Below are 23789 nucleotides of genomic sequence, written 5' to 3' on the forward strand. Positions count from 1 at the left end.
ATCAGCAATAACCGAGATAAATACCGACAGAGATTAGAGAAGAAAGGGGAGTCTCTTATCGAATCGCTTTCTCTTTCAGGATATTTCTCCATTCTTTCATCAGGTGGTGAACGACAGAAGAATAATTTCCGTAAATATGCCACTTGTGTAATCATAGCTGAAAAGCTTTTTTATCTGTTCGGCTAAACGCGTGCTTCATTTTGAGTAACAGTCAGTTTAGAACATCAAAGGAAACATGGCCTTTCAAGGTCTCAGTTAAGTACATTAAAGGAACAGTCAGGTATGTAAGTAAGTGCTTTGGGTGGGGTTTTCAAGTGGTTTGATGTCCATATGTCCCTCTCACAGAACCCTTGACCTCCGCTGAGCCCTGACAGGTCCTCTTACCCATGACCTACAAAACCAGACTCTTCCTATACGTCACGTTAAACATACAGTCAGTTTGGGAGACCTTCACGGGCATTGTTTTCTTATTATTCTTATTATGTGACCAAGACTCTCGAAATGACTTCTATGTGAAGGCTGCGGATGTGCCGAGACAGTGCACACTCAGCACCCAGTTATAAGTGCGGCTGGTTTTACTTTATGAAATCAAAGTGTGCTTATGTGCTTACAAAACCGGAGCAAGCGGCACTGGAAAGGACTCTACTGACACCTAGTGTTCAAATGAGGTTCACTTTCAACTGATCGCACAGCACTCGAAGATCGAACATACACATAAAAAACATGCATAGGCTTAAGGTTAAACAATATATATTATATATATGGTCGTGTTTGTGTATATGTATACATATACATATCTATCTAGCTATATATATGTATTTATACATATATTTTATTAAGAGTGCATTAAAAACCCACAGTAAGCTGTTTTAGGACATGAGCAAATTTTATTGCACCTCAATGTCACACAAAAAACAAAATGATAACATTTCATAAATATTTGGAAAAACAAAAGTGATTAATTTATCGTGTATAGCTGCTAAGGAGATATGCAACACAGTGGAAGGTTGACACTGTTGAGGGAAGGGCGTGAGTGAAGGACACTGAATAACAGCTACATCATCCAGAATGTTCCGCTATTAAACCTAAAGCTAGTTTCTGCTGTACATTCATACTGAATGTGTTAGCACTGGTTTCAGTGAATGCACATTGTGAGAGAAAAGTCTGACTACCGTGTACATTCCAGACATCAAAATCTGTTTTCCTGATGGAAACACGCTTATTGAAGATATTTAAACCCCTAATCTCTTAAGGCTATATGTTAAGATCATTGACCTAGTTGGTTATTCTGTAGACAGTTTTTTTTAATGGCCAAACCAAACAAGGGACTGAAGTAATATGATATAGACATATCAGATACAGGGCATTTCATCCACAATTACAGGCAGTTTAAACGTCTGAACAGTTTGTAAACAGACCGTAATCCTGACCACACTGCAAGAGTTGTTTTAAGGTGAATCATATAAAGAAAACTTCCGAAATACCCAAAGAAGTTAATACTTAAGTGCTTGATATAAGCGTATGCTTGAATTCACCACATCAAAGGTAACTCTTCTCCTAAAAGTCATAAAACTATTCAATAGCTCCAATGGCACATTCCTTTTCCAACACCATAAACCCAAGTTTCCAAGGAAACTGGATTTGCAAAGATAAGAAATGTTAATATGTGAATTTTCCGTATTTACAAACTCACTGTACAGTTTGTTGAATGCTTCATTCTTCTTTCTAAAAACAAATCAACTTCACTTTCAACTTTGACTTCCTTTGAATTGTAATCAAATTATTAATAAAAATTCTATCATCCTTCCAAAAGAACTCTTTAAATGATAAAAAGGTGGTTACGTTTCCAAAATTCTAAGACTTCATGGCAATGCTATGTATAAACAACGAAAACCACACAGTATAAAATGATTCAAAAGATAGCTATGTCCAGTTTGTTGGAATACCTATACTAGTTTTTCTTTAACATGCTCATATTACAATAGTGAAACAACAAAATATACATCTAATAAAATACACTCTTTTTTTTTTTTTTTATCTCTTTTTCTTTCTTTCTTTTTTTTTTTAAATATGAACAAAGCTTGTCACATAACTGCTGCAAAGAGATAAAAGCGTAAAGAGAAGGAGCAGACGTGGGGAGGGAGTGAGGAGTTGAGTTGTTGTGGAGTTCTCAGTCCTCATCACTATCGCTGCCAGATTCACTCAGTTGAAGGTCGTTCCCTGTGGACACAAACATTCGAATTATTTTAACCGAATCAGGCTTCCAACTGAGAGGAGAAGAAACCAACCAATAAACAACATTTTTTTTTTTTAAACATAGTTTTGTCACATTTCAGAAGCAAAAGCAAAAAGAAAACACTGATCTGTTCACACCCATATATGCCTGTGCTAGCGTGGGAAAGGCAGGGGTAGGAGACTGAACTGATTTGTCTATGTATATTACTGCCCCTCAGCATCAAACCAAACTTGTCTCTAAGGCCCTGTTTACACCTTGCATTAAGATCCGATTCTGGTGATCCGATCACAAGCGGACAGCTCCAAGTGCGTCCGTTTACACCTAGCCTTCAAATCCGTGTCTCGAGTGACCGCTTGAGATCGGATCTCACTTCCTCGCTTTATATGCAAATAAGCATGTAAATCATTTCCAACACGTAACCCCTTTCATTGAATTTCAGTTTTGCTTTTCTGATCGGAGATCGTGCTTATGACATTTGACAATTTGGTGATCATTGATTTGATCGTTGTTTTGGGACATAAAGGCATGTTAAGCTGTTCCCTTATAATGGGTGTCAATGGAGAGGAAAACGCTTAATGTGAGATAACGACCATAATCCTAGGATTTCGGTTTGGATTTTTTGAGAGGAGGCGTTTCTGACAAGAGATGTCCGAGAGAAATTTGGCGATCATTGATTGCACGTTAAGCTTCTTCATGTTAAACGTTGTTGTTTTGAATTGGCGGGAGGCATTGAATGCACTTCCTGTGCCTAGTCTGTCAGAAATTAAAAGAAGAAGAAGAAGAAGAGGAAATCAAAACAATATCCATTTTGCCTGTTGTTGTTGTTGTTGCCTGTTGTCACACTTTAATATGACGCCACTGGCCAATATGCACATGCGCAAATGAATTGCTTAAGCAGAGGATGTCAGTTGACTAGGTGGTCGTTCAATGTGGTCTAGTTCGCATTCGCGTTTACACTGCTATAAGAATGTGGTCGTATGCAGTCCAGACCACCTCCGAATGTGGTCTGAGTGATTGGATCTCGATGTGACCTCAATACGCATTGGATGCGTTTACACCTGTACTTTTGAGCTGTCCACTTAGGATCGGATCACCAAAATCAGATCTTAATACAAGGTGTAAACAGGGCCATAGTTTTCTAAAAGTCCTTGTCTAAAAGGGTATCTGCTAGTAACGCAGTCAAACTCCTGGATCTGTGGTCGCAGGCGGGTATTGTGGTCTTTCATACTCACTCAGTGTGTTCATTAGTTGCGTGCTGCCCTGTGGCTTGTCGATGCCGTTGGCCATGGAGCTACGGTTAGGGGACAGGTGAGGGTGTGGACCCTCCTGTTCCCCGTCGCTACTGGAGCTGTCGTCTCCACTTCCAGAACAGCTGCCCGAGTCCGAGGAGCTGCTGCTGCCACTGCTACTCATCTGTTCAATGACCTCCACCTCAGCCCGTAACTCTGAGAGAGAGAGCGAGAGAGAGAGAGTCAAGACTGCTGGAGTCCATACATTGCACTGGGATCCATCACATTCTTCAGTTACACACATCAGAGCGCAAACGACATCCACTAGATACTGTAGAGCTCTCGCTCATTTTGTAACACACCAGGATGACGTTCAGTCACTTGACTGTATATATACATTAAAGAATCACATTTCTGATGGCCCTGTCAGGACGCACACAAACACCCTTTTTGGACATATAATGTACTTGGTGAGAAGAAGCACTAAGATGAAAGGTTAAAGCCTGCAATCAGCAGCACAGTGTGTTGTGCTTGGAGCTCTCTTTGTATCTCGTGCAAGCAGCTGCCTGGAACAGGTTTTGTTGTCGCGCCTTTTAACGGCGCCTCTGCTTCTCTACCGTCGCTGAACTGCCTTGACTTCGCTTTAGGCAATCTTCCCGCCGCTCATCATGTCATGTTCGTGGGTGGACCTGCAGCATGTCGGTGCTCACCTCTTTTGATGTCATCCAATTGGGGTTCAGGAGAGGGGTTGTCTTTAGTAGGGGAGGTCTTGGCGCTCGCCCCTGGCTTGGTGAGGGCCCGGAACTGTGAACTAGGCTGAGAAGCTCTGACTGACTGCTGCTCTATCCGTGCCTGGATCTTACTGCTGCCCTCAGCCCTTGGACACACAGAACACAACAAGCATTCACTCACACGTACAACTGTGTGCTGACTGTTACAAAAACATATGAATAATTTGCTATTTTGGATAACTTAAAAGATAGTAGCTTCAGGTCAGAGGTAGAGCCTACCTAGTTTTCTTGACCTGAATGCTGCTGCTTAACTTCTCCAGCATGTACTCCCCAGTGTCATGGTTGATGATCAGAACACAGTCCTTCTGATATGGCCTTTTGTTGCCTTTGAATACTGTCATTGGTGGTGTGGAACCCTTTAGGGAAATATTAAAGATGAATGACAATCAGAGCCAGATCAATTTAAAGTGCATTGTATAGAGGCGGTGTATAACTGGTTCTCCTTACATTAGAGCAGGGGTGTCAAAATCCGGTCCTGAAGGGCCAGGGTCCTGCCGATTTTTGTTTTCACCTCTTAGTTACCTGTTGATTTTCACCTTGAAAACACACTCTTCAATCAGAGATTTAATTTAGTTGGCCGACAATAAAAACAGCAGGATCGTGGCCCTCCAGGACTGGATTTTGACACTCTTGCATTAGAGGAAAGCATCAGAATAAAGAAACCTTACTGGTATATGGGGTAATGTGATGGTGACCTCATCACCCTTGCCAACTTGCAACTCTCCCTCACATGTAGTATCAATGGAGGCTGGTTTAAAGTCATCTGTTACAAAAAGAGACAATATAACAGTGAAAAGACTAGTAAATCTACTCCCTGTGCAGAGAATCTCATTAACAACTCTATTACAAGACAACACTTGGACAGCCTAAACACAGCATGAAAAACAGCTTCCAAATTTTCAGTGATTTTCCATACAAACTCAAGATGAGATGTTCTCTTCCACGTTTCATTACATGCCCCTGATCTACTGAGTTACATAACTCAAAGACAGCAACAACAGGCTTTCCTGAAACACTTAGGAAAATTATTTTGAATTTATGATTTAGGCAAGTTGTAGACAAGAACTACTCTTCGCGACCTTTTGTCATGAGAGAGTATTTGACTCAATGGGCTGCTATATTTAACATCACAGCAGAAAGCCACACACTAATTAATTACGTAATATATCTGAAGACATCTTTTGAGTTACTCCGAAGGTTTGAATTCTGTTAGTGGGTCACATTTTTGTAGTCCTCTGTTATTTTACAGCAATGTATTCGATTCATGTGAGAACCGTATTTAACGGGGTATGCATTCTTACATTATTTAGTCCAGCAAAGTGGTTGATCTAATATTCAAGTGAATTTAAGTCTCGGAAATTGCCTGCATATATAACACTGAGGAGTGGGAACTGTTCGGACAAAGAGCCGCCGAATGAATTTAGCTTGCGGTCGCCTATAAGCAAATTATGACAAGCATCACATTGAGGTAAAAAACATATTTCCGCATGTTACCCAAATCACAGTTAGAAGTTAAAATGCCCAAACCTTAATGATACCGACTGCACTGTATTTTGAAGTTAGACTTACATCTGATTGTGTGAAACGACGATTTTGGTCTCTTCTCAAAGCTCTCTCCAAGCTTCAAGACATGTTCTTCTTTGTCCAAAAGCGGATTAGAACTTCCATTCATGACTTCGTTTGATTAAAGTATTTACATTTATGAAAATATTTAGTGCAGGTAATATCTCATTCAAATTAGTTGACAAATATTAAGGCAAAACAAGCATCCGGAGAAAGCAAGTTGCCGATTTCACTCAAAAAACAAACAACCACCAAAACAACTTTGACAACACTGCGAGGGCAAGTAGTTTTTGCTTCCGGGGAATGATAAACGTAAATAAAAGGCCCGCCTAAATAAAAGTCCCTATTTCAAATTGCAACAGCTAGTTAAATAATGGCACTAATAAAACAACAGACAATTACTATGACAACACTTCGTGTTGAAGTGTAATAATAAACGAGGAATGAGTTGCAAGCTTCTCCTGTTCGACTGTATTCTAGAGTGGGTCTATGCATTCTATTGGCCAATGCGGCGCGGAAGAGAGCCCGCGAACAATCCAATTTACTCCTCAATCTGGTGTCCTTTGCTAAGTAGCCAAATAAACGTCAATGTTACACTTCTTAATTAGAATTCAAATTAAATTTTACATTAAGGATTACAACACAAGGTACCATACGTCGCTGGATTTGAATGCAAAATCTGCTGTTTTGAGATAATACAAAAACTTTTTAGGGAAATAACAAAGTAACCGGGGAATGTATCTAGTTTTTATCCTATCTTTATCTTGTTCAGAAACCTGGAGGTGTTTTCTGCACAAGCCAAATCACCCGACAGTAAGTCAACACTCTCAAAATCAGCTGTCGTTTCCATGGATTCCTAACCGGCTGAGTAACGTTATTGTTTTCCTTTTGACGTCTTTATGTAGTTCGCATAACAGGTATAGGTGACTGACAACATATGGATTTAAGGAAATGCTGACAACTTGGTAAAACGGCTACGTTAACTTGGAGAAAAATTTCAAGCTAGCCAATCTTGTGTTGTAGATGTAGGCCAGCCGTTATCACGACAATTTTGTCCTGACTGTTTTTCACGTCAGTAAAAGCTGATCATAATGTCTTTACTAGCTTTGTGTCCGGTCTGACCAGTTAGTTACGATCCAACAGCGATGCTTTTGTTAACACTGTTTTAATCTCCCGTGGTTGCAAATACTTGTTTTGAAACAACTCGAAAATCAGAGATAATCTACTTTTCGCCAAAGGCTTATGTGTTAGCATACTTATTAGCAAATTAGCTGATTCTACTAGACTCCTCCTGTCTGGCTTTAGTTGACAGATTCCAACTTTGAGTCAACCTGACCAGTTATCTTGCATGTCTTGTCAACTCACTTCAGTGCTGATAACCGATGTTCTTTCTCCTCTGTTTACCATAATTATTGTACGCTTGTCTTAGACTGAACGATGTCCCGTCGCCTGACGAAAGAGGAGTTGGACGAACAGTTTGAACAATTCCTTAAGGAGGTGAGATTTACCATGTTTATAACAACTATAGTAAACTAAGCCGTGTGAGTTTATCAAGACTGTCAAGATTATTTGACCAGTTCTACGATTCAGCTGATGACCGGTGGGTAATTCTGAGATTTATCTTTTACATTTTTCAGCTGCAGTATATCACATTACCCATTAGCATGTTAAAGTTTTGGGGAAAAATATGGATCAGCGTAAATAATCACAAGTCTAATAAGATTATTTGTTTTTTATGTGTATACGTTTAGCATGATCTTTAAGTAACACACAGATTTATTCTCTAAACAGAAATTCTGAGCAGATTCTCAAATGACATGAATACTTCATTGCATTTGCTCTCTTCATCTCTTCACAGTCTGTTTCTGATGACTCTGTCGATTTGGGTAGCAATTCTAAGCGGCCCAGTGTCCTTGACAACTTGGGAAAATCCCCTAAGAAGCCTGCTAAGAAGTCCACGGTATCTGTGCCCTGGTGGCTAGAGGACGATGATAGCGAGGAGGGAAAAGGTAGGTGAAGAAGCAGAGCGTGTCTCTGAAGCGCCAGTCAATTTAACTGAGATCAGCTGTGATGCTTTGAGTCCACCTGTATGAGTATGGATTGTGCAGTTTCACATGTAGCTTTTCAGCAGTATTAAATGGACGTCTTTTAAGTGGATTTGAATGCTCTGATGGTTTGTCAAGATAATTGGAGAAATTACTTTGGTTTGTTAGAGATTTTTTTTTGGTGGTTTAGGAATAAATGCAGTGTTCAGAGCTATTCACATGAGGGCACTATGCACAAACGATCATTTTTCTGACCTGAATGATGTAAACAAATTTCAAACATATGACACTGAAAGAAGAATGAAGAAATTCAAAATGAGTTGCTTAATGGAACAGGCTGTTGCAGGAAAGCAAACAGGAGTGTGGGTCTTTGTATTCACAATAAATGTAAGGCTGGTTTATATATCAGCCTTTCAAGGTCCTCTGATCCCTTTGAACATCTGTTTGCTGCATGTGATATTTGCTTAGGGCATTCATTGTTTTTCTTAACAGGTTTCAAAGGAGTTTGATGAATTAGTAAATGTCCTTCAAAGAGCGCACCGGTATTACTTTTTAAAAGAAAAATAAATAACTGGTCACTTTGCAGTAAACTGTGTCTTTTAATACCTTAACTTTTAGGGCCTCTAACTGTAAGTGGTCATGATATTTTATGTGTAATTCATTCTTTAGTTCCTGTGTAATTAACATTACATGATGTTTATGGCCTGGGGACCTGTCCAGGGTGTTTTCCCACCTTTCGCCCAGTGAGTGCTGGGATGGGCTCAGGCAGCCCCTGCGACCCTAATTATTATAAGCGGCTTAGAAAATTAATGAATAAATGAATGATGTTGATCACCTGTTTTTGATGGTTTGACCTTCTCGTATATGATCTTTTTATGAGCCTTTGAACATCACCATGTTGCTACCAGTGGAATGTAAAGTGCAACTGATGAAGCAGTTAGAGGAGTCTGTCGTTTTCTGTTTCTTTTAACTGGTGTCATGTTTAGTTAGTCTACATGTTGAGCAATGATTTAATGAGAGGAAAAGAAACAGATTCTACAAACGCGTCTTTGAAGTTGTGTTTGTACTACACGTGGCTGTCAGCGGTGCTGTGAAGTCAGTACACAAAACTTTTGACTCTGACTCCGACTCCTCAATTTATGTTACCACCGACTCTGACTCCAACTCCAGTAACCCAATTTTGCTTCCAACTCCGACTCCAACTCCAAATCTACAGCACTGCTTCATACAGGGCTGTGGAGTCGGTACAAAACCTTTGACTCCGACCACCGACTCTGACTCCAGTAACCCAGTTTTGCTTCCGACTCCACAGCACTGGCTGTCAGCGAGTTTTTTTTTTTTCCTTGTTTTGAGTCCTTTTTTACTCACTGTATCCTTTATGTTTGTATAACCAATGGACACAGACTGAACTTAAGTTCTCGGTTTCCTAGAGCTAAACTCACTGCCTCCTCACTAGGAAGCTCTCACATAAACTGGGCTGTGGTTACCTGTTCCCTGTGTCTTTAAACAAATTTTCGGTAGAAAATGATTATCTGCTTTGACACGTTTGTCGTGGCCTCTCCACCTTTTCACTTTTTATGTCCTCGAAACAGCATTCATTCGGTTTCTGAATTGCTTCATATCTGTCTGCTCCCCCTGCTTATTTTTCTTTTTTCTTTTTTTAATTTCTTCTGATTGCATACTTTGTCTGTCCTGTCTCTCATTCTTCCCGCTCTTTGCAGACAAGCCCGTTAAACGCAGTTTTGTTAAAGTTAAAACTTCTCAGGATGTGGACACTCAAAGGGAGAACAGTTCGAGAGAAAGCCAACCTCTAGGTACATGTTCCACGTTGTCACACTAGCTGTCCTTTAGAATGCAGGAATCCCATTTGTGTGAGGCACTTAAGTCTATATGTTCCAATTTGCCATGTCCCTTTTATGTCAACAGCTGAGCTGAGTTAATGACTTCCATTAAAAGCTCAGTGAGTGCTACTGCCAGGAAATTTAAAGTGATTTATAGAGATTTTGTAATCTGTGCAATTTGGCATAATGACCTGAGCTTTTGTTCCTTAAAACTCCTGTCAAAATGTTTCATGCCGCTCATGCTTTGTGTCTTCTACCACATACTAAAATCCAAACCACGTTTCCTATTTTTCTGTTTTTCTTTCCCCATGACTGCATGACATTCTTTCTTCTTCCTAACTGTTTTTATGATTCTTTCTGCTCCTCCCTGTTGTTTTGACCGCGTTTTGCAGTCCCTATTAAACCCACACCAAAACCCCGCAGCAAAGCCCTGGAGAGGGTCCACCAGTTGGTTAAAATCCACCAGGCCAATCAGCCGTCCCACGACGCAGGCAGGCAAACGAGCCCCGAAACGAAATCCGACAATGCTTCAAGGCAGAGAAGCCCGACGCCCGAACGCTCTCCCGACGCAGAGGGGCCGAAAGACTCCAACGATCAGGCATCGAGACACGCTGCATCAACACCTGAAAGCTGTCAGGTCTCTGGAGTGTCAGGGCAGAAGTGTTCCAGTCCCTCAGACACCAGTGACATGCATGTGGAGAGCAGTGATAATGAGTCATGCTCGAGTGGAGATGGTAAAGGATTGTTATGAGCTCGGTTGTCCTTGTAGAAGAGTCCACTAAAGAAAGGGAAGTAGACTTAGATGGTAGTTTAACAATTTTTTTTTTTTTAAACAGTTTTGTGAATTTGTCTGTGCAGTAAATGAGTTTTAGGGCCATTTTATCACAAAGAAAGCTTATTTTATACTTTTCCTCCGTACATTTGTTATTCATAAGGACAATAAATTGTAACTTTCTTTGAATGCTTTGGAAATGCTCTGTCTATAAACAGTCTGTCAGTTGTTATGGTTACCAGCATTAAATGAACAGTCAGTTCATTTGGACGGGGCTTTATACAGCGCACTGGAATGACCTTTGAATTTATGAATCAGCTGTCACACCACGATTTTACATTTACCACTTTTACACCAGCCTCTTATAGGAGAATTATATCCAATCTGTATTTACAATGATCAAAACAATACCCGGAATAAACAGACCCCGTCCATTCATCTATCCTGCATAAACTTTATGACTAACTGATTCTGAAGAGTATAATGGAGAAATCTGGAACACATTTAAAAGTTAAACCGCTGTTGATGTGGCTTTGTTGTTCTTCTTTATTTGCTTTTGTTTTGATTGGAACTCATAACGTATATTTAAAGCTGTCTTGGATAAAAGCATCTGCCAAATGACTAAGTGCAAATGTACTATTTTGTGTGGTGCGGTTATGCCTTTTTTTTTTTGTAATGCTCTGATGCTTAAACTAATTTACTGCATTTTTCTTTTTTTTTCTCTGGAGGCTCATTAATATACTAAGGCTTGTGCTTTTTGTAGGATTACAAAGCACATTACAGAAATGGAAATAACCAAATTAAGTTGGTTATCTGCCTTTACTCAGAATGTGTGAAATTGAGCAACCTCGTACTGTTACAGCATATGGTTGCAAATGATGCACGGGGTAATGTTAACGCTGAGTGAAACGCTTCCACTCATTTGTTATTGGCAGGAATACTATCGTCTGGAAAGACTTTCCGTAAGTCCGAAAGGAAATCTCAACCCATCCAAGAGGTGGATGAGGAGCAGCTCAATGAGCGTGGATCTGAGGATGAGGAGGGTCGGGAACCAGCTATCTTCAGCAGGGACAGTCTAGAGCCAGAGGGTGAGTTGACCAGCTTCAGCTACACACTCTTATCCCTGTGAGTTTCCGTAGCGCTCTGGACTCTGGCCTGTGACGTAACCTATGATACATCTTTTGTTCTGTCCCTGGCTGCACGCAGATTCTCTGGTGGCCTCAGGTCCTGGTGCGAGTGCTGCCAGGTTGGGGCTGGACACCCTCGACGAGGAGGACGAGAAGGGCAAATTTTTCGCCAATCTTGAAAAAGAGCCTTCATCTACTGTGGATTATACCAGACTGAGAAGAAAACCGGAGTCTGGGGACACCACCTCCACCACCCACCAACGGTGGCCATCTACGCCTTTTTTTCTTTAATGATAGTGGGCTTGTGTAGTGCCTCTAAGGAATTACCAAGAGTTACCAAGCACCGTGACCTTTAACGTTCTCATAATTTAAGTGTTTTTTTTTTTTTTTTATAGAAGCGAACAGGTGACGTCGAAAGGAGAAGGTCGTAGAAAAGAGAATGACAGAGCTGAGGGCTCTGATAATGATGCTCCAGGTAAAAGCATTACCAAGGCCAGTTATTTCACATCTGTCATCTTCGAAATGGACATCCATTCAACTTAATCCTATATTTGAATTCGCCAGAAATACAGTACCTGTTTCATAAGGACAATTCACTTGTTTTCTGTAGCTTCCCCTGCATACAGCGAGGATTTTGAAGAGCCAAGCGAGAAAGAAAAAATTCTACAAAAGGTAAAAACAACACTTTTTAAGCGTCGGTGAAAGAATATGCTGCGTAAATCTAAATCTGAAAAGTTCTGTTGTGTTAAGAGGATGGCTTACAAATAGACACAAGGTTGCAGTATCTCAGACAGCATTATTGGGCGCTCAAACACATCCAGTCCAAAAGAATTACAGTGAGAGCAAGTGTTTTGTTTTTTTTTTCTGTAGTTTTTATAAGTGGTAAAGAGAGTGTGACCTTCTGTATCTGTCTTATCTAACAGGCCGTGCCTTATATGCTCACAATAGTTTCACTTTGTTTTAGAAACCTGAGAGACATGGCATGCTTGCAAAAGGTGAGTGTGTGTGTGTGTGTGTTTTTTTTTGACAATTATGTATTTATTTAAGTTTAAATGTGTTATTGTGAGGCTTTGCATCTCTCTGTAGTCTCTCTGCATGACTCTCTGAACTCGACGGATGGGGCTCTGCCCCTAGCAGTAGGTCACGAGAGCACAGGGGAGGAGGCGGGGAGAGGGGTGTGGACAGAGCCCAGAGTGACAGAGGAGGGACAACCAGGTGCAACAGGTCTTGAAGAAAGTTTTATTTCATGACATTGCCTTGTGGTTGGTGAAACATGAAAACTCAGAATAAGATGAAATTGACTGAATCGTCACTTTATGCCGCTACCGTAGAATGTATCGATTACTAACATTTGTGTTTGTGTCTGTGCGTTTTTCGGTGCCTGTTTCTTTCAGGCCAATCCTACGTTCAGAGCGGGGTAAGTGAAATGGAAGCCCTACAGGAGGCATACAGACAGATCAGTCACTCTGCGGAGGGCAGGGAGGAGCACGTGGAGAGCTCCCGCCCTGCCGTTCAGGAGCGCAGCGGGAGCCCGGCTCCGTCCCCAACGCCGGAGCGCTCCCGCGGAACGCTCCGACACGCCTCCACCGCAGAGTCAGGTCAGCCTCCGTCTCCCTCATCTGTGAGCAGTTTGACTGAGTAACCGGGCGGGGAGCCTTTAGAATAGCTTTAATAAAACACTTTGCGTGGACTGTTTCAGACAGACCTACGGGATCTGCTTTAGAATACGAAACATATCTTTTAGCTGAGTCAGCTTTATTACGTTAAAGGACTTATTTTAAGATCTGCGTCTGTGAACATAGGATAAGTCATTATATTTGTGGGCTTCTCTGTGTGAATTTCAGACTTGCCCACCGCAGAAGAACTGATGCGTCCGATTGGCCTAGAGTCGGGGTTCACCCGTGGCTTTTTCCTCCAGCCCGTAAGGTTGGTCTAACTCAGAACAGAGCTCAAATCATAACCAGACCCTGTTAGTCACAATGGTAAAATATGTGACTGGGTGAATTCTTTTTGTTCCACAGCGAGGCAGCTGTGTCCGCAGATACCAGAGCACAGTCCTCATTCAGGATGTCCTCAGAGGAGAGCCACGGAGACGCAGTCCTGATAGGAGCTTTTAAAGGAGTGGATAATGAGCTGCACACAGGAATGGAGGAGGCATTGGCCTCCTCTGGTCAGAGAGAAAAGAAAATTGCTGAAGAAATACAGAGACTGATGCAGGAGCAGGAGGACTTCTCGCAGCAACCGGGCAGCACTTTCGCCGTCAAAGGCAAGAAACGTCAGGTGAGATTCACCTACAGCACTTTCACCATCAAAGGCGAGAAACGTCAGGTGAGATTCACCTACAGCACTTTCACTGTCAAAGGCAAGAAACGTCAGGTGAGATTCACCTGCAGCTTTCAGGGACTGGATTTAACCGTGACGCGAAAGAATGGCTGTTTTAATATTACGTATAACTCTCTCTGTATCACACTACTCTCAGTATTAAACATTATATTTCTGCTGAGCACTGTCTGTGAATACAGAAGAGTTGACTCTGGTTTACAGAGAAATTCTGATGGAAGAAAAGAGCAGCTGAGGATCATATTGTCTTTCCTATGTTGAAATGTATGAGGTATTGTTTTGACTATCTTTGTAGGTTACCGGACGCTCCAGACCTTCTGTTGCTCTTCCTGTATCGTCGAAAAAGACTCAAGTTCCTCCTGTAGGAAGCACTAGAACAGAGAGCAGAGCGTCGCCGTTGGCAACGAAACCTATTACACGAGGCAAGACCAGCCAAGCAGTTAAGCGTCCGTTCACACTGACCCAGAGAAAGCCTCAGAGCCAAAGGTCAAACAAGACTTCAACTCCCAGTCAAAACGACACTGCCAAAGGTTACTACAACATGTTTGTTAGAGACAGTGTTAAAATAGCACATTACTTTGTGTTGCTGAGTGGTGTTAATGTGTTATGTGCTGTTTTGTAACACCTTTTGTGTTCCTTAAGCGGCAGACCCCAGTCTGAGACTGAGCGGTGATCTCATTGCATCCGTCCAGTCTTTTGCTGCCTTCCTTCAGCACCAGATTGAAAGAGGAGGTCTCCAGGGAGCAAGTCCTCAACAAGCCCTGAACCAGAACTCTGAGACAAGTGTGAGTAAAATGCTTATTTCATAAAAAAAAAAAATAGCCCAACAGATATAAAGTAAAACCACTCAACATCGAGACAGTGACTCTGGGTGACATAACTGTACTCATTCAGTGATGTAACCAGGGCTCAGTTTTAGGTTGAGGCCAAGTTGTCTGGGCTTAACATCGGTGCTTGCGCACCTCTGAACTCTGTTATTGTGTGTGTGTGTGTGTGTGTGTGTGTGTGTGTGCGCGTGTGGTGTAGAAGGAGGAGGAGGATGCAAACGAGGAGGAGCCCTTTAGTAGTACAGCTCCAGCACAGGAGAGATCGTCTCTGGAGCGAATGCGTCTTGAGCTAGCCAAGAGAGAAAGAGAACTCCACATCCGAGAGGAGGAGTTATGCCAACAGCATAGCAGAGAGCTTGCTTCTCTCAGACAAGAAAACTATGTGCTACAGAGCAAAGTTAGTGTGCCTGTGCTTACACACACACACACACACACACACACACACATATATGCCCACACACACAGCAAACCTCAGAAAAAAAGAACTTACACAACAGACGGAAAGGTCCTTTGGGTAATGAACCTTGGTAATGTTGTCCTGAAGTCGACTGATTTAGTAATGGGGTTTATTGTGTTTTGATTTTGTGGGAAATGTCGTAATTGGAAATAAGAATAGGTAGTACTATTGTGAAATCCTCCATTGACCCCAAGGTCGAGGATGTTTTTTTTCTTCCTTGAAGGCTGACATTACTGAAGACCGAAAGGCAGAGCTATGCAGTTTTTTTTATGTTTTCCACTATGATATTGTAAAGCTTAAAGGACATTTTCAGTCAGAGCTGCACACTTGTGTATTCGTCCTTTATGTTCACGATAATGAGGTCCTACTGAATACACCTAAGATCTGGAACCCTAAGGACAATTTTGCCATGTTTTTGATTCTCTCATGGTTAGAGTTATAATGTCCTAGAAACAGTTTGGCAGCTTTACACGAAATAGCGTTGTTAACAAAGGCAATACAAAATAAAAGCAAAATTCTAAATACTAAAAAAACAACTCAAAACACTGGTGGATCCTGTCTTTCAGTAGAAGCATTTGCTGAGACAAACAAAAACGATTGATTTGTCCATTAGACAATTAAAACATCCGAGTTGATTTCGAAGATGGATTGAAATATACAAGAAATTGACTGTTTCACTGTTGGGGAAAATGTGTTTCTTTAGTCAAGAGACCTCTATTCTTACCTCTCCCCAATGGGCTCTTTTTATTGGATGTAATGTTTATAGACAAAAGCAACTTGTGGTTCTTACAGTGGTGTGAATAGTGTGTGTATGGTGCTGAAAAAGCATTTTCCAATCATGGCAATGAAGAGATGTCTGAGAATATTCAGAAGGTCAACAACGAGCTTTTGGCTTCATTATCAGAGACGCTTTGCATTTTCCCATCACAGTGAACTAGGGCCTTCTCGAGGACCTGTCACAGTCTTAATGTAGATAAGAGTCAAGTTACTTGGCTGTACAGTATTTGTTTGACTGGATTGCACTGAATGTTTGGGGAAATGATGAGGCCGCTCTTGTGATTTGCTTGCTCCGTAGCTGCGGAGTGCTGAGGAAACCAATAAGAGGAGGAGATGGAGCTTTGGTGAGGCCTCAGATCCAATCACAGAGGAGAAACTCAGACTCATAGAGAAAGAGGTGAAGGAGCAAGAGACTCTTATTCAGGGTTACCATCAGGTGAGCAGACCTCTCTCTGTGTCTGTCTGTGACAGCTGACAGACCCCTACCCAAATGCTATAGCTACCGGATTATCATTGTGGTCTGTGGCAGTCAGGCTTTCACTGAATTTCATCAAATTTATGCAACGGATGTTTCAAGGTTATATAACTGCCGGATAAATGACTGCCAGATAAAAATTTCTCTTTTTAGAATGCAGTCCCTAGATGATTCATGTGAAATGTGTGCCCTGTGCCATGATCTTAACAGTTTCAGTCCGTTCCCCATTTCCGATCTATACTGATGAAAGCTTGGCTGTGTGAGTGAAAGAAATCACATTCAGCTATACTGAAGCCAGTTATCTTTCCAAAACCCAACGATATGAAACAAACAAAGGATCTTATATACTTAGGAACAGCTTACATCTCTCCTCCTAAAATCAAAACTGAACTCTTTTCATCAGCCACTTTTCGTTTAATGCAGTATTTCAAAACTCATAGAATTCAGCCTCTCTGTGGTAATAGAGATCCCCCCTAGTAAGGGAGGAAGAGCCATGTAACTATATCAATTCATTTACTTACTTTAAATGAAAAAGCATTTGCGGACTTTCCTTCACTTCTCACCTGAGGGCTTGTAATTTTGTCGTCTCCTACTGTCGTTTATCTGTGTTTGATATGGATTTTAACTCAACAGGAGAATGAAAAATTGTACCTGCAGCTGAAAGCCATGCGAGCTCAAAGCAAACGCACTGAAGAGGCCATGTTGGCGGAGAATCAGCGTCTCCTGAATGAACTGGCTATTACCAAGTGAGTCATTACACCTACACCTGCATACGTCTCTTTGAGCAGATTTGATGGCACTCATCTCTAAACAAAAGGTGAGCCTCTTTCCAACAAGCCTCATCTCCCTCTGTGTTTTGTTAGGGATCAACTGAATAAGAGCACCGGTGAGAGGACTGTAGGTAATGTGGGCACTGGTGAACAGAACTATGGAATCAGAGAGCTGCTGGGAGAGATTGAGGCTGCACAGGTAAGTTACGTTCAGTAAAGACAGCTTTTAGGTGAACTCTGCTCATATATTCCTTCTCAGCACGTCTGTGGTGTGTGTGTGTGTGTGTGTGTGTTGTGTGTGTGTGTGTGTGTGTGTGTGCGCGCACGTATGAGTGTAGAGGAACGAGGCACGACTTCAGGAGGAAATTAGAAGACTGAAACAGGAGAAGCAAGCCCTTCAGGTGGATCTGGAAATGATGAAAAAAGACAGAAATCTTGCCAAAACACAGCTGATCCATACCTCAGGTAAAAACTGGGTAGCATGCCTGTCTGAGAGAGAGACAGAGAGAGAGAGAGTTGAATGGCCAGACCATAAGTAAAAAGTGAGGTTTGGACTAAAACTCTGTGTTGGGTAGGCGACAGAGACTTTGAAGTGAAAGTGCTGGAGGACAGACATAAAGAGGAGGTGGCTGAACTGAAGAGGAGGCTGCACTGGTATGCTGAGAACCAAGAGCTGCTGGATAAAGATGCAGCCAGACTGAGAGCTGCCAATGCAGAAACACAGAGACTGACAGAACAGGTGTGACACACACGGTGGACTCACACATCAACTTGTTGTCAGTGGTGTTTTCTTTTTTTGTGTGTGTGTGTGTGTGTGTTTTTTGATGACCGTTTGGTCAGATGAGTCATTGCATGATCTGTATATATCATCTTATCAGGTCGAAAAGCTGAAGTTAGAAGTTAGCAAGAGAACAAGTCAGGAACAGAGGAAAGTAAAGGAGAGAGCCAGTGACGCAAAGAGAATTCAGGACCTGGAGCGACAGGTGGGTTACGTACTTCGCAATGTCATTTCATCGTATCGACGAAGTAGAACATGCTCCATCTGAGTGCCTGTTTTTAAGATCAGTCTAACCAATAAAGACAAAAACCCTCTTGACCCGTGCGTTCAAATCCCTCACTCACGCGGTGCAGTCTCTCTCTTTCTTTTTTTTCAGAATGTACTTTTCCATGTCTATTAAAAGCAGTCTCATGATTACAGAGTAGTCATCTGGGCGCTCTCAGAGGGTTTTAGTGAAGACTTGGAGCACATCCTTGAGTTGCATTCTCTCTGTCTGGGCGGCCCGCTCCTCTTTTCCTAATCCGTCACGAGTTCCGTTATCGCAAAAGAACACGACTCGCTTCAGAGCAGCATTACCGGCATCAGTCAGATACTCTGCTTCACCCTCACTCAGAACAGCTCGACAGATTCTGTTTCTGCTCATTCAGATTCCGGCTTCTCATGATACACTGCCTCCTCCTTGTTTTTTTTTTTTTTTTTTTTTCATTGTGAGAGTAGATTATTTTTATGTGCTAAGATCTGATGTGAGGTTTTTTTTTTTTTCTTTATGAAAAGAGTATCACACCATGAATTTGAAAAGGCCAGTTTGAGATTAATAACATTACTGGTTCTTCATTTGCATGTCTGAAAACGTATGAGGGATTATGTAAAAATGTATGAACTCATTTGCCTCTGTGGGTGACAGAAATGTAACTGTATCGCTCACACCTCTGTGCCTTCACACTGAGTGGCAGGGTTTCTGTGTCCTCTTTATTCTGTCTTAATGGCTGTAAAAGAGAAGGTTTAGACAGGAGGCGTATGTGTGAGAGATCGTCATATCAGTCTGAACTGCGTTTTTCAGGTCAAGGAGATGGAGGAGATTATAAAGCGCAGACACCCAAACTCCCTGCCGGCTTTGATCTACGCCGCGGCTTCTGCGGTCGGAGTGGAGGGGGGTGGAGGAGGAGGAGGTGGTGGCGGCAAGCCCTCCGCGGCCCCTCAACCCCCACCTCAGACCGTGGCCCTGCTGGAGAGACGCATCCACAGGTTGGAGGCCGAGCTGGAGGGTCGTGATGAGGATGCCAAACGCAGTCTGAGAGCCGTGGAACAGCAGTTCCATAAAATCAAGGTAAAAGATGCAGCACTGAGGGAGATGACAACCACCTCCGTCAGATTAGTGCAGTGGGGAGAACAAAAAAAATAGAACGCAAACAAAAGCAGCCGTGATTTAATTAATCGGCAGAGCAAATAAAACGCAAAGCCACTCAGCGTGGAGGAGAATGAAATGGACCTTGATAAACAGCCAAGACTGTTGCTCAGTGACAGGAGTCTGGATTAAATTAGACTTGAAGGAGAAGTTCATTGCAGTCCTTACTTCTGCTTAAATTACTTAGATGGTGTTCCATCAGCTACTTTGATATTTAATAAATGTATAATGTATCAAAAATGTTCATGTCCACAATGAACTGAAACAAACTCGAAACTACTTTGTTTTGTTGTGCCCTTGAAGGAGCCTTTCAAAACAATGACTTTTTAAATGTCAACCGAAAAAAAGAAAAAAAAGCTGTATTTGCCTACAAATGTTTTTCTGAATGATTGGAACAGGCTGACTAAAATAGCTTCGCATTCTGTTTAAGCCATATATTGATGCACTTACTGGACTCAAAATGTAAACCACTAAAGTCAGTACTGAATATTGACGTAATCTAGTGATGTGTTCAGATCTAGAATGTGATCCAAAACATTGTCACAACAGTTAAACCACAAGGAGGTGACTGGACCCATGCATGTGCAAAACTGAACTTCCCCTTAGAGAGTACACCAGAGTTGTTCATCAATAACCATTCCCTGTTGGAAAGGCTGGCTTTTAAAGCTTAAAGATTTATCAGTTTGTCATTTCTACAGCAGTCATCAAAAGGGATGGGGATAATATTCTCGGGAGACTTATAAACGTATTTCTCATCCAGGAATTTGGCCTTTTGGTGGAGAAGGCGTGTGTGGAACAGCAGAGCAGAGAGACCTTGGTCAAAATTGGATTTCTATTGATAGCTCAACATTAAAAATTGTTGATCTCAATTCTGTTGATGTATCGTGTCTCTAGCTCTTGCTTGAATTTAATCTGAGGATAGGATACATTAAACAGATCTTATAGGAGCTCTTCATTTTATATTTTGATTCAAACTTGTACCTTTGTCTATAAATAGGTAAAAATGCACAAATGCTCTTGTATGTTTATTAATCAGTGTATAAAAGCTGGAGGTAAAGGCCTTTGTCTTGATTAAACATTTTTACGTTGCCATTCATTTAACATACCATGGAATTGGAAGTCTAAAGTGTGTAAATTAGGTTATGTGTGTGTGGATGTTTTTCTGTAGCTCCAATATGAGGAGCAGATCTCAGAGTTGGAACAGCAGTTGACAGACAAAAGCCAGCAGGTACAGGGGCGTTCGTGTGAGGAGTGGGAGTCCCGAGTTCAGGCCCTGCAGCAGGAGTTAGAGCGCGTGAAGGAGGCCCACCAGAGCCGAGAGGAGGCCTTGCGGGCGGAGCTGACCTCTGCCCGGGAGCAGCTCCATCAGGTCCAAGACAAGCCCCAGCGTAGCCCCTCGCGGCACCAGCGTCAAGCGGAGGCAGCTCAGGCTTACCGCATCGAGCGTCTGAACCAGGACCTGGCCGCCAAGAGCCGCACCATCCAGGAGCTCACCCGTACCGTGGAACGCCTGCAGAGAGAGAGACGAACCATGCTCTCCGCCCCTAGGCCCGAACGAGCTGGCGCAGAAACCAAACGACTCCCGGGCCAGATCAAAGAAGCCGCGGCGGCGGCTGAGAAAGCGGGGGTCGAGACTTTCCCCCCCACGCAGGATGAGAAAGACTACCAGCCCACCGCCTTCTCAGGATCCCACATCTCTGAGGTACAGCTGGAGAGCGACAGATTGAGACTTAGACTGGAGCAGCTGGAGCTTCAAAAAGAGCAGGAGCGAGTCTCGCTGCAAGCTGCTGTCACACAAGCCGAAGCAGAGCTTCAAAGGTACACACACCCACACATCCATACACCAATACACAGACACATTCACAAATATGCACTGCATGTCCGTTTTCCAATTGGGCTTACCTTATGAGTCATTTTTGGATCGTTCCATCTCAAAGTACATGGAATCGCAGATTGTTCTCAGTTGAGTTGTGTAGATACGTAACCCAAACAGTCGCATTGTTTTGTAAAAAATCCAAATAAGTAATGACGCTCCACCCATCACCCCATGCCCGTTCCAGCACACAGTCTCCACCATCACTTCTCTCTGACAGTCAGATAGTTTGGCAGTGCAGTTCAAAACACTGTTTCATAAACTCTTCTAATGTATCCCTGGAAACATGTGGTGATGGTCTTTTTTCTCCCTCACAGATTAATGAGTCACAAAAGTCTTTTTTGAATCATGACATATTCATCTGTGAAAGTACCATTTTCTGACTATCAGATGTGTCTAAGTTAGAAGATGTAAAAATTTAACCTTGAACCAAATTGGATGAATATATATATGGCATAAAGCATAACACAGCAGTGCAAACTGAACAGCAGTGAATTTTTACTGTTTCAAAGAAAAAATGCAATGACCCCTCAGATCGACAACCTTTTTGTTTTTCTCGGATTTACTCATGAGTGATCGCGTGAAGTAGTTTTAACATCGTAACCGAAGGGCTTTAAAGGCATTTTTGTAATGCGGTAATGAGTCAGGTTATAACTTGTTGCCATTTGGAGAACCAGCGATCTGTCAGTAAACAGAGCAATCGTCACGTCTAGCCATCCTGTCAGACGCCGCTGAGACTGCTCTGCAGGCCTGAGCAAAGACTTTTAATAGTTCAGCTTTCAGAAACCCAGCATGTGTGTGAAAAAAAAGCAGAGCCAAAACGAGGGAGTGAAAAAGAGCGGTTTTGCCCTCCACCAGTCAGATTTTCATCTGTAATGTCACACCGAAGAAGGGACACAGTCACACAGATAGCATTGTTTACTCTGTAGTGGCTTAAAATGTTTGTGTTTGCTTTGTTTGTGTACAGCTGGGATCTCTGTACCCAGTAATTGCACATCATCAGTTCCTGAGTTTCTGAACCAAAATGCCTTCATAGTGATTGTGTTAGTTCCTGCGTATTCACCCTTGCTGAACTTCACAGTAGGCTGTGTGGTTACCATGACTTCATGAAGCAGATGAAGTGGGGTTTTTCCACTTGGCACACAGAACAAATGATAGAACCTATTCTAAATTACTGGCTTTAGAAAAATACTGTGCATTATGGTTTTTTTTTTTAATTTGTTTTGTTTTTGTATTTTGCATGTGTTTATTTTCGTAAACAATAATTGCCTGGGTGCATAAAAACGATTGGACCCATAATCGTTATCCCTCTTAGTTATTCTCTGTTGTTTCTTTCGACCCTGCTGTGCACCACAAGATTAAATTAAATTGTATTAATTGGTTAAATCAGATGCTTCTGTGGTGAATTATTCACACCAGGTTGTATAAACTCCTCCCGTGCTGCCGAGTGGAGGATTAGGCCGTTAACCCTTTGCTGTCTGTAGGGCCCAGGAACGGCATGCGGAGCAGCTTGCCTTGCTTAAGGCCAACCACCAGAGGGAAATGGAGCATCTCCTTGCACGCCAGGCCCTCGAGCATTCTTCTTCTAAAGTAGCTGAACTGACCAATCAGCTAAGCACACAAGAAGTACGTTTTCGGTGCTTTCGTCACATTTTTGACCGTATGCTAGTTTCCATTCCATCTGATACATCTGGTAATGACTTGACATTTCTGTTCGTCGTACCGCTCTCTGTAGATAATGCTGCATCGTTTGCGTGAGCAAGTGAAGGAACTTCAAGGGACTAAGGAATCTTTGGCGATATACAAGCTGAGAGAGGAGACCCTTCAGAACCAGGTAGGCAAAACGCAGTCCATCTCCATCCATGCATCCATCTACCTATCCCTCCATGTTTTTGATGTCTCAGTAACAATTCCCTCTGTCTTCTCTGCATAGCTGGCCAAGCTTTTGGAGGAACTGAAGGAAGCAAAAGAGGCCCACAGCCCAGAACTGAAACATTTCACCAACCTGGAGAGAAAGATCCAAGCCATGGAGCTCAGATACACCCAGCGAGAGAGAGAACTACAGCAGGTATGTAGATGCCTGCATGCACACTCTCACACACACACACACACACACACACACACAGAGAGCATATACTAAGCTTGTGCTATGGTGCAGGTGATAGCTCAGACGCGGGTGGTGGTGGAGGAGGAGCAGCAGGCGGAGTTGGAGCGCTGGAAGAAGCTGGCTCAGGGAAAGGCTCGAGAGCTGGAGTCTTTCCGGTTGGAGCTGGACTCCATACTGGACGTGCTCAGAGAACTCCAGAGACAAGGAGTCGTCATCCCTGTACCTGAAGCCAGCTCTACAGTTCCCCCTACGCGTCTGGCCTGGAGCTCCTGAGGTGTCTCCAGTCTGCTTTACTCTGGGAACATGGGTGTGTGTTGGTCAATGCTGTGACTGTCTTCTGTCAGTGAGGTATTGTAGTGGTTCTGGTCCATCTCTG

At 42.5% G+C, this 23789-nt stretch overlaps 2 protein-coding genes across 2 annotated transcripts; one reads left to right on the top strand and one right to left on the bottom strand.

Moving 5' to 3' along the window:
* Window positions 1-2118: 2118 nt before the first annotated feature.
* On the bottom strand, window positions 2119-6058 carry eaf1 (ELL associated factor 1). The gene is made up of 6 exons (XM_030782526.1): window positions 5826-6058; window positions 4925-5019; window positions 4476-4612; window positions 4176-4342; window positions 3469-3681; window positions 2119-2220 (listed from the first exon to the last, which is right to left on the bottom strand). The coding sequence occupies exons 1-6, from the start codon at window positions 5926-5928 to the stop codon at window positions 2171-2173; spliced, it is 765 nt and encodes a 254-aa protein (XP_030638386.1). The 5' UTR covers window positions 5929-6058; the 3' UTR covers window positions 2119-2170.
* Window positions 6059-7256: 1198 nt separating this feature from the next.
* cep162 (centrosomal protein 162) lies at window positions 7257-23698 on the top strand. The gene is made up of 26 exons (XM_030783153.1): window positions 7257-7316; window positions 7678-7828; window positions 11413-11565; window positions 11684-11867; window positions 12000-12079; window positions 12215-12276; window positions 12569-12599; window positions 12691-12819; window positions 12999-13202; window positions 13449-13530; window positions 13626-13980; window positions 14240-14474; window positions 14587-14729; window positions 14971-15168; window positions 16304-16441; window positions 17114-17226; window positions 17344-17449; window positions 17589-17715; window positions 17826-17989; window positions 18129-18233; window positions 19089-19355; window positions 20602-21251; window positions 22791-22932; window positions 23042-23140; window positions 23240-23374; window positions 23465-23698. The coding sequence occupies exons 1-26, from the start codon at window positions 7257-7259 to the stop codon at window positions 23684-23686; spliced, it is 4335 nt and encodes a 1444-aa protein (XP_030639013.1). The 3' UTR covers window positions 23687-23698.
* The last annotated feature ends 91 nt before the right edge of the window (window positions 23699-23789 follow it).

The sequence above is a fragment of the Chanos chanos genome, chromosome 8, assembly GCF_902362185.1.
Source record: "Chanos chanos chromosome 8, fChaCha1.1, whole genome shotgun sequence".
In the NCBI taxonomy this organism is placed as follows: Eukaryota; Metazoa; Chordata; class Actinopteri; order Gonorynchiformes; family Chanidae; genus Chanos; species Chanos chanos.

Coding starts and splice junctions, on each gene's coding strand:
- eaf1 (XM_030782526.1), bottom strand. CDS start 5,928: ATGAATGGAAGTTCTAATCCGCTTTTGGACAAAGAAGAACATGTCTTG. Junction 4,343..4,475: donor ATTCAGGTCAAGAAAACTAG/GTAGGCTCTACC, acceptor TGTGTGTCCAAG/GGCTGAGGGCAGCAGTAAGA. Junction 3,682..4,175: donor ATTGGATGACATCAAAAGAG/GTGAGCACCGAC, acceptor TCTCTCTCTCAG/AGTTACGGGCTGAGGTGGAG.
- cep162 (XM_030783153.1), top strand. CDS start 7,257: ATGTCCCGTCGCCTGACGAAAGAGGAGTTGGACGAACAGTTTGAACAA. Junction 17,716..17,825: donor ACAGCTGATCCATACCTCAG/GTAAAAACTGGG, acceptor TGTGTTGGGTAG/GCGACAGAGACTTTGAAGTG. Junction 23,141..23,239: donor AGGAGACCCTTCAGAACCAG/GTAGGCAAAACG, acceptor TTCTCTGCATAG/CTGGCCAAGCTTTTGGAGGA.